The sequence below is a fragment of the Cavia porcellus genome, unplaced genomic scaffold (assembly GCF_034190915.1).
Source record: "Cavia porcellus strain 051 isolate PalLab524CR breed Dunkin Hartley unplaced genomic scaffold, mCavPor4.1 scaffold_11, whole genome shotgun sequence".
Classification (NCBI taxonomy): Eukaryota; Metazoa; Chordata; class Mammalia; order Rodentia; family Caviidae; genus Cavia; species Cavia porcellus.
Genome location: NW_026947494.1, coordinates 49,865,916 through 49,879,612, shown reverse-complemented (window position 1 = coordinate 49,879,612; position 13,697 = coordinate 49,865,916). Strand labels below are relative to the sequence as shown.

The window sequence follows — 13,697 nt, the reverse complement described above, 5'->3', positions numbered from 1 at the left end:
CCTTGACCTGACAAACACTTGGAACCCCTCACTTGCTTTACAATAAGCTCTTCAAAAAACTCAAAAGCATTTCTACCCTGAGTCACAGAGGTTGTATTCTCAAAGGGTTATTTCAGTAAAGCTAAAGAATTTATTCTCAAAATGGAAGTGCAAAACAGTCATGGGAGGAACCCTGGGAGGAACAGAGAGAGATGGCATTTACTGCCTAAACAGTTTTATTTATACTTACGCTTATTATTCAATCTTCAAACAACTATGTAAAGGAGGTCACTATTATAATCTCCATTTATGAATTATAAATCCAAGGTTCAGAAAAGTTAAATAACTAGCCTGAAGAGTAAGGATAACAGCTAGAATCAGAGCCCAAACCCAAATCTGTCTTAACTCCAGGAGGTATACCATTTCCAAAATTTGATGTTACTTCTACTTCTCATGGCATACACAATGCATACAGAATATATAGGGGAAAAGTAACAAAGGCAGACCAGTATAATACTCTTTGTATATTGTTTCTACTTGGCCAGTGTTGACATCAAAACATATTTATATGTATTTTAACACTTTTTAGATGTTTCAATACATATTATGCTTTCCATTGTCAGTGTATGAATGGGTTTGAATTGATATTTATCTTTCTGATAAATTTCTAACTTATTACTCAGTAATAGTAATGAAATAAATACTGTAACACATATAAAGTAGAACTCTACTAATTAAATTCAAGTACATCTATAGCCTAAAAGTAATACATTTTCAGAATGTTGACACTGATGAATTACATGAATTTAAAGTATCTGTGATTATTAGAGAATGATCAAATCATATGTTAAGTAGTTTTAGAGTTAAATGTAATTTCATTCACTTCTTGGAAAACTGGAAATCTACAGATGGCCTCTAAGATAGATGTTTATTAAAAATACACTATTTCCTGGTCATACTCAATAACAGAGGTCATCCTAATCCTACAACTTTTAATCACTATAAACGTTAGAGACATAGCTTAAAAAAGTATCAATGAACACAGTTATCTGTTTTCCTACCGTATTTATTTATTTATTTACTATTACTTACTTAGTTAACTGGGAAATCAAATTCAGGACCTCATACTTTCCAGGCAGGCACTGTGCCGCTGCTCTATATCCCCAGCCCTCTCGTACCTATTTTAATATGTTAATCATAATGATGGTGGTACCATCAGTGAAAATATAAAGACGTTTTTACCCAGTATTTAGAAATGTCTATAGTACTAGAAATGCTGCACAAAGCAAGATATGACTTCTGCTTACAGGAACATGTGACAACCTAACTATTTTTTAATCATGAGTTTTAAGTGATCAAACTGAATGCTACACACCATCATTCAACATCACTATCAAAGCAACTTTAGAAGATACGATACTATTAGTTAATTTTATAAATGAGGATGTTGACTTTAATTTGCTAACGTTCATATGCTTAATAAGCTTAGAATGCTGATGTCTGTATGACTCTAAAATCCATGCTTTTGAAATTAACTTAGAGAGATGCTGACATTATTATACTAAATATTTAATGCATATTTTAAGAATTTTAATTAATAAAAGAAAAATCTTTTTTTAAAAAGGTATGTTCAGCCGGGTGTGGTGCCTCACACCTATAATCCTAGCATTTGGGAGGCTGAGGCAGGAGGATTGTTTGTGAGTTCGAGACTAGCCTAGGCTACAAAGTGAGTTCAAGGACAGCCCGAACTGCATAGCATGTCAAAAAGACCAAAAAAAAAAAAAAAAAAAAAAAAATGTATGTTAAATAACATCAAGTCATTTATTTTGTTTTTACTATTCAAAGTAGTTTTTCAAAACTGCATAAATTATCATCACTTTACTAATAGGAACTGAGAAAAGGAAAATATCTCATCTTTGCGTAGGGTCGGCTAAACAAACTAAACCTTTAACACAATACAAAACTTTCTAACTAGTTCATTAATTTGAACTTTTTCTTTAATAAAAAAGCTTTGTCATTTGTAAAAATGATCTTTAACAGTTTCTTTGTATACATAAGTAGTAAGAATATTACTTTAAAAATAAATAGTCATACCTTTGCAAAGAGCAAATTAAGCTGCTTCCCTGATCCGTGGTACCCGCCCTGGGAAAGGAACAGTTTAACCTGTTCTTGAACCTGCTCTTCATCTAAGTGCCAGCAATTTTCATCGTCTATACTAGCACCTGCTGTTGGATCAGGAGCACCTAGAAATAGAAAGAAAAAAGTAATACATGTGCTAGAAAAAACACTGTGTCCAACAGATTCTGATACAAACTTGCAAATAATTAAGATTATCTATTTTTACCTAAACATTTAAAAATACAATCTCAATTTCAATTATACACAAATTTATGATCAAAAATAAAAAGTAAAATCACTTTAATTTCTAAGACTTGAGATTTTTTGATATGCCAAATGCAGATTACTCTACAATGAAAATATTTCTGTTTTTAAAGGTCAGACTTTTGTCTTTAGAGATGAATTTATAGGTTTTTTAAAAGAATTCAAATGTCACAAAAAGTCATAAGTTCTATTGTGTAGTATATACACATAGAAAATTTTTTCAGAGACATTAGAAAAATACAGAAAATTAAAACTCAGCAGAGTGCTTCACTTACTACGTTGATTCATGAAGCCTTCACTGTCATCTGCTGCTGAACAGACTACATGCTGACATAAGTCTTTAGTTGCAGAAAGCTGAAGATTAAAAAGGGAAATCAAGCCACACGGGAACAGGCAGTGCAGCTGTTGTACTAAACCAGGCTGTAGTATCACCTTGCCAAACTGCATAAATATTTTATTGCTGAAGTACACACAAAAGATAACAGCTATGTAATAACCTGTATGTGCAGACTATCGCACAAATACAAAAAACACCAAGATATTTAGGCAAACATTAAATTTCATTATTTATTAAGAAAGTAAAATGATATCTGAAGGCCGAAGACCGGTAAGAAATAGAAAAAAACCCTAAAAACTACACACACACACACACACACACACACACCCATTTCATTTCATCAACCCTAAAAAAGTACATTTGTAGCGGTAGTTTTATATTACTTTTCTTGTCTTGTAATGATCTATACCAACTCAACTGACCAAAAAAATAGTCACGAACATCTCCTTAGTACCAGGAGCTACTAGACCTTAGTAGAGAAAGGCAGTAAGTTCCTTTCCTGAAAAAGCATTTCGTTCACTCATTTACTCAGCCAGTCAGCACGTTTACTGTGTGCCCAACTTGCCAGCTTGCTTCTTTGCTAGACTTGGGGACAGAATGGTACACACAAAATAGACATAATTCCTCTTCTCATTCAATTTAGTTTAATTCCCAGGTTTTCAAACTTTTTTTTTACTGAGAACCACAACAAAAAATATATTTTATCATCATGCTGACAATGCTTACTTGTCTGTGTACTTGCATGGTTAGAGTTATTAATATGATGGAAAAATTTTGTGGGGAAAAAACCAGAAATACTCCTACCATGAAAGAAGAGTTCTGTTAATCTGTACGTGGCCTCATTTTTGGAATGAGAAAAAAAGCTTGCCATAATCTTATACACTGATTGCATAAACTATAAAGGGTTGCAATCCACTATGTGGAAAAACTGCTCTAAGCTAGATACTGATCTCATAATCAGAGCTATTGATCTAAGCTAGATATTGATCTAATAATCATATATAAATATATAAGTGAAGATTACTCAAAGGAAGAAGTCAGAGGTCTGGGAAGCTACAGGAGAGAGCTGAGTTGGCTTGGAAATGTTGGAATAAACACATTTAGGAAAAATGGCCCGGAGCTAAGACCTGCCACGTGCAGATTAGAAGCTAACTGGAAGTTAACTAAACACAGGGAAGAGAAGAAGTAGATCTGCATGTGAGGTGGAAAAATACATGGAGGCAATAAAAGTTCATGTAACTCTTGAGTAGAAGATGAGGGCAGGAGCACTGCAAGTCAATCCTGGAGCAAGAAACAGCAAGATTCAGAGGGTCTTCACTGGTAAGGAGGTTAGTTTCTTTTTCCCTGAGAGTAATGAGTGAAAATTCACGATATGGATACCTGAAGAAGAAGAATGGAATATTTTGCCATAAATAGTAAAAAGTGTTTTGCGCTAATATGCATTGATTTCAACATTACTATGAAATCTTATGCAACCATAAAAATGGAGACATTCCCTACACTGGAAAGATGACTGAGATACACTGTTGAGTGAAAAATATCCAGGGGAAGAAAAAAAAACAAATAAAATGTACCACCTTTGTGGTGGTGGTGGTCTTGGGGATGCTAGGCAAGTACGCCACCACTGAATAGCATCTTCAGCCCAATAATATCAAAAGCATTTATAAACAGTATTAGCATTTCTTTATAAATACAAACACATCTGAGAAGGCTATGTAAAATGAGTACCCTAGTTACACGGGGGGAAGATTCTTCATTGAATAATTTTATATTTTAAAATCTCTGGAACCATGTGAAATATATTTACCTATCTAAAAATGTAACCTTCAACTGAAATATGGAGGATAGACTGGGGAGCAAAATATAGAAGAAGAAAACAAAGAGAATGCTATTCTTGATAGTCTATAGAAGACGGTAACTTGAAATCTACAACAAAACCAGAAAAGGATAATCTGACAGGAACTTAGGATATAAATAAAAAACATTTGACAAGGAAGTGGGTATGTGATATAGGAGATACAAGGGTGTGCAGAGACATGAGTTTCTGGATTAAACAAGAAGACAGATACCTGACTCAGATACTCACTGAGTCACAGACCACTGAAGAAAACTAGGTCTCCATGGTGGGCGAGTGTTAGGTCCTTAAATTCAGTTTAGGTCGTTAAATTCAGATGTGGCAAATCTGAAATGCCTTTTAAAACAGTGAAGAAGAAGGGACAGGATTTCAAGCAGAGAGCTGGCCTAAACTTAAAGGCTGGGAAAAGAAGATGAGCAAGGAGGGCAAGAGGAACAAGTGGCCTCATCAGGAAAACCTGAAGAGACTAGCTCTTCCAGAAGTCAGGAAGAGAAAGTTATTCCACACAGAGACTGGGCTTTCATCTGTCCTATTCATCACTGCTGTCTACTACCTCGCCACTACTGGGCAGCAATATTCTTATGAGGAAAAGAGACAAAGGTATGTAAATAATTTTTTTCCACTAAGGAAAGGACTCAAGATTCTCTATTTGAAAGGTTAAGAACCACTGTAAAGTACCCTTATGGACATCGTCTCATTTTCTCCTTACAACGTTCCTGGAAGTGATTACAGACCATTAATTCCCATCCTACAGAAAGAGAAACAGGTTCCAGTGGTGACTTGTCCACAGCCACACTGGTTAACTCCAGTCTTCTGGTTCTCCCTGCCAAAGAACATGTCCCAAAACCCTACAGTTAAAGTTGAACCCTTAAGTCATCAAGGCAAGGGCTGTCGACCTTAAATCAAAGATAAATTTAAGATATTGTATCCTTGTTAGGATGATTCTTTCTTATATGAAGCTTTATACAGACACATGCTGAGAAGTTAATTGCTAGGTCTACAAACATATCACACAGGGATTCAGGGGCCTTACGTCACACACTCCCAATTCTAGGAATATCTGCAGCCATATCCTTTGCACACAAAAAAGCTATAGACTTTGTACCAGAAGAGATTCTCCAAACAAATGAACTACAGGGTGAAAACTTTAGTTTTAAGTTTTCCCACTATCTTGTTAAAACTGTGCTTGGAAACAACACATTCCTCCTATTTTTCTTTTAGAGAAAATTCCAACTAGCTAGGGATCGAGCATTTTCACTGTTTCTTCTGATGAACTGAGTTAAATACATCTTCTTTCTATCCTCATAGTGATTATTTTCCCCAATTTTTGTGGTTTTTCCTACTTCTTTGTTGGGACTGTCATCACAATAGAGTTCTGGGAGTCCTTTCTTAACATTGCTTGGTTCAGGGCTGACTGCTGAGGCAGAGTCACACTGAGGAAAGACGTGAGCTTCAGTTTATCACAACAGTAGCCAAGTATTTAAAGTGGATCTGAATTTAAACTGGAAAAAAATATGAATTGGCAAAGTGATCTACATTCGGATACACTCCAACAACTTCAGGATATACTCAATTCTTAATTTTTTCCTGCTAAGAACAAGAAGTGATAAGAAGGATCCAGGAGTAACTCGTCACTTAAATTACACAGTGCATTTTTCCTTGAAATCAAATAATCTTTAACATATTCTATTTCAAAAAGAAATGTGAGACTTTGAAGTTGTTTCAATGGACCACTTAATTTACATACAGATTCTGTTTCTTGCCCAAATAAGAGACATATCTAATAGCAAATGAATAAATGCGTAAATCAAATTTTCTCAAGTTTTTAAGACACTTGCTTCTGATTTTACTTTTTATTTTTGGTAAGCCAGTGTCAGAATTAACTTCTTGAAAGTACTAGAGAGAGAGGAAGAACATTAGAAAACGGCCCATGAATAAAGTTTTGCTACAAATAGTCTGAGTTTACACACAAATTGAAAGGCTATTCAGGGTTCCTATATCTGCACTATAATTCACAGATTTTAAGTATGGGGCACAGTTTAGAAAAGCTATATCCTCTGACAAATTACTTAAGCTCCTCAGGTTGCCATTCCTCAACTTTAAAGTTCTATAAATGCAGGAATAGAAATTAACTGAGAAGTGAAACTCAGAAGTCTGCCCATGCAATGTAGAATACTGCCTAAATTATAAGAATGCAAGCAAGGCTGGTCCGAGTGCAGTGGTGTTTACAACTAATTGATCACAACCAGTTACAGGTTTCTTTGTTCCTTCTCCACTCCCACTGCTTCACTTGACTAGCCTTAAAAAAAAAAGAAGAAGAATGCAAGCAAAGGCAACTAGTGCATAAATAAAACATAAGTTTATATGTTCTTAACATTCTTACCCAATGTTTATATTCATTTATTAAACTTTAATACTAAGGTTTAACCATTTAAATCCTAATGTATCTTTATTATACACCATTATATAATAATATATATTATATGCATTAGAGTGTTGCCTAAACCTTACATAAAACGTAAGATCTGCAAAATGTACTTCTACCTGTTGATGACTATCATCAAAGACAAACTTCTTAGCATTTGAGAAGGAAACAAATGCAAAGAGAAACATAATTAATTTATTATTATACATGTTATTAGATATCCATTCCTCAGCTGGGCAGGAATCAGAATTTCTATGTGTGTAAATTAAATGGCCCATTAAAATGTTTTTAAAGTTACCATGTTTTTATACTTATTTATAAGTATAAGTGCTTTAATATTTACAACTGTATAATTAATCTTTGTGGGTATTTTATTACTGAAGCTTAATTCTTCAGTTTCAAGCCTTCAGGGAAAGTGAAATTATCTGGTGAGGATAAAAAGTGAAAAGGTTTAACTGTCACTCATTCCCAAACAGCAATAGTTTAATTTACCTCCTCCTACCTTGGCGATATTACATCACAGCTGGATAGCGAAGGAGAATACACACACACACATAAAGAGCCACAAAGCCTTAGGTTTCCCCTGTCTACCTGTGACTTGGTTCTTTGTTCTGATTGCTCCCAGCACCAAAACTCCCTTGTTCCTACAATTCCCAAATTAAAAGCATACCAAAATTCCTGAGGCATTGTTTCAGGATTCACATACTGATTCACATACTGAATCAGGGTCTCTCCTAAGAACAAAAGTAGGAGAGTGGACAGTGGGTTTTATTTTGGGAGAGAATGTTAAGTGTGGTGACACATTCTGGACCTTACTGAAAAGTATGCAGAGTCTGCAGCAACACACAAATGCCTCTCCAGTATATGGAATGAGACACGTTTAAAGATGTGCTTAATGAGAAAACTATTTCATGCTGTGGATACAGTCACTGCTAAGCATCAGACAACACAAATTATTTTGCACATTTTGAGCTATAAAGATACGTTCACAATGGGCTTATGCTATATTTGGTACACCAAGTTACCTGTAGCTTTTTCTAATGGGGGAGAGGGGCTGGTGGATATTTCCTCTCTTACTCAGCTGAAGAACAAATTCAAGATGTGAAGGTAAAACACTTTGCCTTACATACTTAATATTTTTATTCTGTGACCTAACTGCTTCTAGTAACGCTATAGTCCAAATAATGCTTTTAACTACTTACACTTATTAACAGTGTTCCTTTTGCTGAAATTGTCAAATGTGACCTATTTAGGAAGAATGTAGTCAGCAGATGTCTTACATTGCAGAGGCAATTAATTTAGTCTCTTTTGGGGGACCAATAGAAGAATGCTATCTCCCACAGTTTTAGTGCCTGCTGTTAACACTAGAAAACATTAAGTCTGTGGCTTACAAAGGCATTGGTACACCTGTCTTACAAGCTAACGGCAAGATCCTGACATCAACCATTGGCACTGAGATTAAAAAAAAAGGCAAGACAGCAAACTTCAGTGATCAGACTCAAATGAAAGTCTTCAGAGCTGAGAGGCAGAAAAAAAACCCTAAAAAACAAGAAGAATGCTAAAAAATAATATGCACTGAATAAACACACCCTTTGAAAAGATTTAAATTTCATCCTGAATTAAATTCTTATTTCAAGGTGGTGACTAAGACATGCCTTTATTTCAATTTACAATTTTGCTATAGTCAGAATCGCCGCATCTTCACCTTCTATCCTCCGAGGTCGGCCCATGTAGTATGACTGCCATGACAGAGTGCAGTGTCCTCTATAGAAGTGGTTGAGGGACAAGGTGCCTTCTTAGTTGTGGGGCAGATGGCAGAATAAGGCCTGGTAGACAACGGACTCTGCTCTCCTAAATCACTTTCCTTTCAGCTGAATGCTGAGGAAGGGAACAAGTAGCACTGCTATCAGCATGTCAGGGTTAGGGTTTCTCCGCTATTACTTTCTCTCATCTGCCTTTATTACTCACATTTTGTTATCGTTTAATTTACTTCAGGAGTTCAACAGTACACTTATTCATGTACAGATATCACCATGCATTTTACATGGATAAAAAAGATTTGTACATTCTTCAAAACTCATTAAAAATTGAAGAGTATAATTATACTCAATAAAAATTAATATAATTCAATAAGTAAGTAGAATAACAATGTTCATTTTGATAGATGCAAATCATAAAAAAAAAAAAAAAAACCTCCCCGTGTGAACACGTATCACAGGAGTCACTTCCCAACATTTCTTTAGTAAATGTATTATGACTGGGTGTGATAGTGCCTGCCTGCATTTCCAGGACTCAGGAGGTTGAGGCAAGAGGACTGTTCCAAGTTCCAGACCAGCCACGGTTACAAAGTGAGCTTAAAGCCAGCCAGAATTGAGTAACAACACCCTGTCTCAAAAAGACTGGGAAAAAAAGTATTAGCGAATACTCACTGGATGTGTAATCCCAGCACTAGGGAGGATGAGGGACAAGGGTCACCATGAGTTTGAGGCCAGCCTGGGCTACATAGTGAACTCAAGGCCAGCCTGTACTACAGCGAGAGAGAACCTGTCTCAAAAAACAACAACAAAAAACATAAAACACGAACACTTAATTCAAAGTTCTCAGGTAGTCATACTTTTACAAATGTGACTTCAAATTTATTAAGTGAGATCTACCATGGTTGCACATTTTAAGAACAGTGTGCTCAGATTGCTTTAAAAAAAAGGACAACTGGTTCAGAATTACTTTCCACGACTGGTTTATTTATTACTGCCCTTGAAGACTCACATCATCTGCCATAGATGATGCGGACAACAGTAACTAACTAGCCTTTACTCATTAGTCCTCCTGCTCTTATGAAGTTGGTACTCTTTATTGTTCACATTTCACAAACAAGAATATTGAAGGCTCAAGAGACTGAGTTACCTGACCCAGTAACCAAGCTTGAAAGCACAAGGACCAGTACTCTATAATCTAAGCTAACTTGCAGAGACAGGAGTCAAAAGCTCATCACACCAACATGCAGAGATTCAGGGTTCATTAAAGGAAAGAGGGGTGGAAACCGCTTACAGCTGGTAACAAGCCTTTGTTAAATGTAAGGGCTAAGGTGGTGTCAGAGATCAGTGCAGGGTATGAGAGAAGGCAAAATTTGAAGCTGAAAAGAGAAAAGATGAAGAATACTAAACTAACAATATACTTAGCTGTCTCTGCGTTACCCTAGCAAATTCCTCATAGGCTGGAAATTTGTGATTCCTTCCAATTAAGAGCCTAAATTTTAAAATTTCTTTTGCTAAGGTAAAATGTAAAAACTTCACATGAAGGGAAAAATACAGTATCTGTAGATGATCTTTTTAACAAATATATTTAAATCATATTATAAAAACATCAAGTTTTGATTATAACTTAAGGGAAAACTCGATCATTTCTAGAAGGCAATTTTGGCAGTAAGAATAAAATCCAAAATGCATATACTATTTGCTTTAGCATTCCTACTACTAAGATTATTCAAAAAAACTTGCACAAATTTACACACACATATACACACACAAGTGTAAGTAGTAGGGAAAAAATGGAAATAACTTTCTTAAGGTTTCTCGTTAGCTTAATGGTTAAACAGATCCATGCTATGGAATACTATACAACATTTAAACCAGATATATTTGTACTAAAAAATTAATCCATGAAAGATACATGTAGAGAAAAAAAGCCCGCAAATATGAACTGCTTTTTGAATTATACTCATTTAAAAACTACACATGTGTACACATTCTGTGTATTTGTATACATGGAGAAAAATGTCTCAAATCACATAAGGGTACTGTGGAAACTAAGGGAGTCACTGGGAGTTGGGACCTAGTGATGACTTACTTGGTTTTTTTTTTTTAATACTTCTATCCTAATATAAATTTTTCCAAAGTAAATTCTTATTCATTCAGTTTTAAGTTTCATACTATTACACTTTCAGACAGTATAGTTTGAACAGTGTTAATTCCCTCCTACAGAATATATTTGCTAATTATATTGACCACTGGTAAAGCACACCTTTGTTTCACCAACTGTCACATCAAAATGCTTTTCAGTAAAAAGGATATGCTAGTAATAATCAAATTATCTCCCTTGGATACTTGTGAAACTGGTTGCTAATGCAAGCTCAATTACAATGAACATGAATGACTACCTACTGGAAACTAAAAAGGAGAGCTGTGACACGATGCTCTGCATCACACAATGCCAACTGCCACTCACTGGTAGATCTGGAATATGTATATGGGTAATGTCGTTAAAGAATAGATCTCCAAGTTCCTACTTACAACAAAGCAGAGTGGAAGAAGATAGTATTACATGTTGTGTTTAACAAATACAAGTGCTTATTACATTTTAAGCACTGTGCTTAGGAAGGCTACCAAGATAACAGGTCAAAGTATCTTCCCCAAAGGAGCCCACAAATAAAAAATTAAGACCTATGCTGTGTGAAGAAGACACTGTTGAATAGATATTTGTTTGTTTGCTGCTATGTGGGAGAGCCCGAACAGAGAGATACATAAGATGACTGGGATACAAAAGCATCTGGTGAGCAGGCACAAATGGATTCATCAGTTTGGTTTTGTAAGAATCCTGCACCAACTGAAATAGGAGAACAACACACAAATGCATGTCTGGGCAAAACTACAGAAGGTGTACTTTTGTGGTATGGATCCTCGGCTCCTGGTATCTCTGCAGATGTACTACCAGCAAAGACTGAAAATCAGATCAGAAAGAGATCTTAGCCATCACATATCAACCCTCAGCCAACATGTGAATAAATCCCCTCAATATGGCTCAGATAATATCTTTGGGTCAAGGGATGGTATCTTATGTCAAGGAAGTAAAAGATGGGTCTGCCTTACTTTTAGAACTGACCCAGAATCTGTGAAGTAAAAGGAGTCAGTAGAATAAACTATTTTTTTTCTCTCTTCCAAATCAAGATTAGCAATTATCATAGTTTCCTCTCAGTCTATCCCTATGTTGTAATCCACCTAATACAAGCCAGGGGTAGTAAAACGAAACGACCGAAGAGGAAGATGTACATGCCATCAGTCTATGGAAAGCAAGCTATCTCCGACTTCAGTTTTAATCATCCACTTCTCAACTGGTTTCTGCTCTTTTCTCAATTACGATATGAGGTAAGCTTTGCTATCTATTATTACTGTACATGTCTATATGATATCATTTTAAACATTTCCAACAGTGTTAAAGAAGATGGTGAATGTTTTAAATATAAGAAAAATGAATCCACACATTCCAGATCACACAAGTCTAATACATATCAAAAACATACTGGCCTCTAGTTTCCAGATTTCAAGTGTAATATTCTGGCCCTACACTACAATTTACCAACCTATAATATATCTCCTGTAATAAGACGCATGAAGATCCAGAAAAGTCTGAATTGAAATAACTATGAAAATGGAGTTAATATTTAGAAATTAGTGAACTTCTAAATAAAGTATGTAGCAAAGACATCAAATTCTTTTTTAAGAATAGAGAAGGCAGAAGGTTTTATTTGACTATAAAGGAAACAGCAATTTTACATAAAAGATACAGAACTACAACTGGGAATTTCCGTGGTGGGCCATTAACATTAACTATCTTACAGCCACTTTTAGCATACAGTGGTTAATTTTACAACATAATTAAAATTATGTGGGCAATTTTATGAAAACATGACAAAACATAAAAAGGTCTATTGACAAGGACTGAACTATTATGATGACTAAGGCTATATTCCAACTTCACTGAATCTGTGTCTATGGAGAAATTACTATGTATAAACTATTGCAATTATAAAATTTTAATACCTAATTTATGATTGGGCATGAAACCAATGGAAAAAACCTTCAATTCTTCAAGTGTTTAAAAATATTTTACAACAGTAAGGAAAAGGATTTTAAAAAGCAGTATGGTAAGTTCATATGGAACATACTATTATTAACATACTTTCTGTTTACTTATAAATTGTATTATGCCTTTCTTTCAAAAAGGATTTAGATAAGCTAAACCTTGTCTTCATAAAAGCAACTAAATCCTGCCTTAACTCTATTTAACTAACAAAGTAAAAGTGATAATTCTCCTTAGAGAAAAATTAAATCTTCCCAATAGTCATGTTCAAGATACTTTTCTCGGAGGAAAAATATACCCACAAAACCATTTAAGAAAGTACTGTTTGAAAAAGATATGTAACAAAAAGAGAATGTTTTATGTACAGATATTAGAGGAAGGTGGGGCCACGTAGTCAAATAACTGCAAAATATGCTTAATCCACCCCCTACTTAGTCATTGATCTACCAGTTAAGAGTCTCTAGGGAGCAGATTTCTATTTCATCACTTAAGGTCATGGCCTGTTTCCTAGCTCTTCTCGTTTTTACCACTTGTCACATGAGAATGGAAGGCAGGAAGGTGGTTTGTGTAACTGGCCCATTGCCAGGCTGTGAGCAAATCTGATGATAAATCAAGTGGAAAGAGCTAGTAGTAGTATAAACTGTTCAAGTTTACTGCTCTCATGAAACCATTCTCATACAAAAAACTATTTGAAAATCTCACTGAGTCTAAAGCTAACCTGCATTCTGTCCTTGATACTCCCTTAGACACTCTTCCTTCCATTTTTAGAAATTGAAAGAAATGATATCATGGGAACACTTTCAGAAGCAGTCTTAGTTTATACACAGTTTCACTAGCGCCACTATTCCAGCATGGAAACGACT

At 35.1% G+C, this 13,697-nt stretch overlaps 1 protein-coding gene across 2 annotated transcripts in view; it reads right to left on the bottom strand.

The window, feature by feature from the left end:
• Positions 1–13,697, bottom strand: part of Zswim6 (zinc finger SWIM-type containing 6) — a 180,957-nt gene that overhangs the window by 45,646 nt on the left and 121,614 nt on the right. For both annotated transcript variants that reach the window (XM_063258220.1, XM_063258221.1), the window contains exon 3: positions 2,074–2,222. In XM_063258220.1, the coding sequence (XP_063114290.1) occupies positions 2,074–2,222 (149 nt within the window). The remainder of the gene's footprint in view (positions 1–2,073; positions 2,223–13,697) is intronic.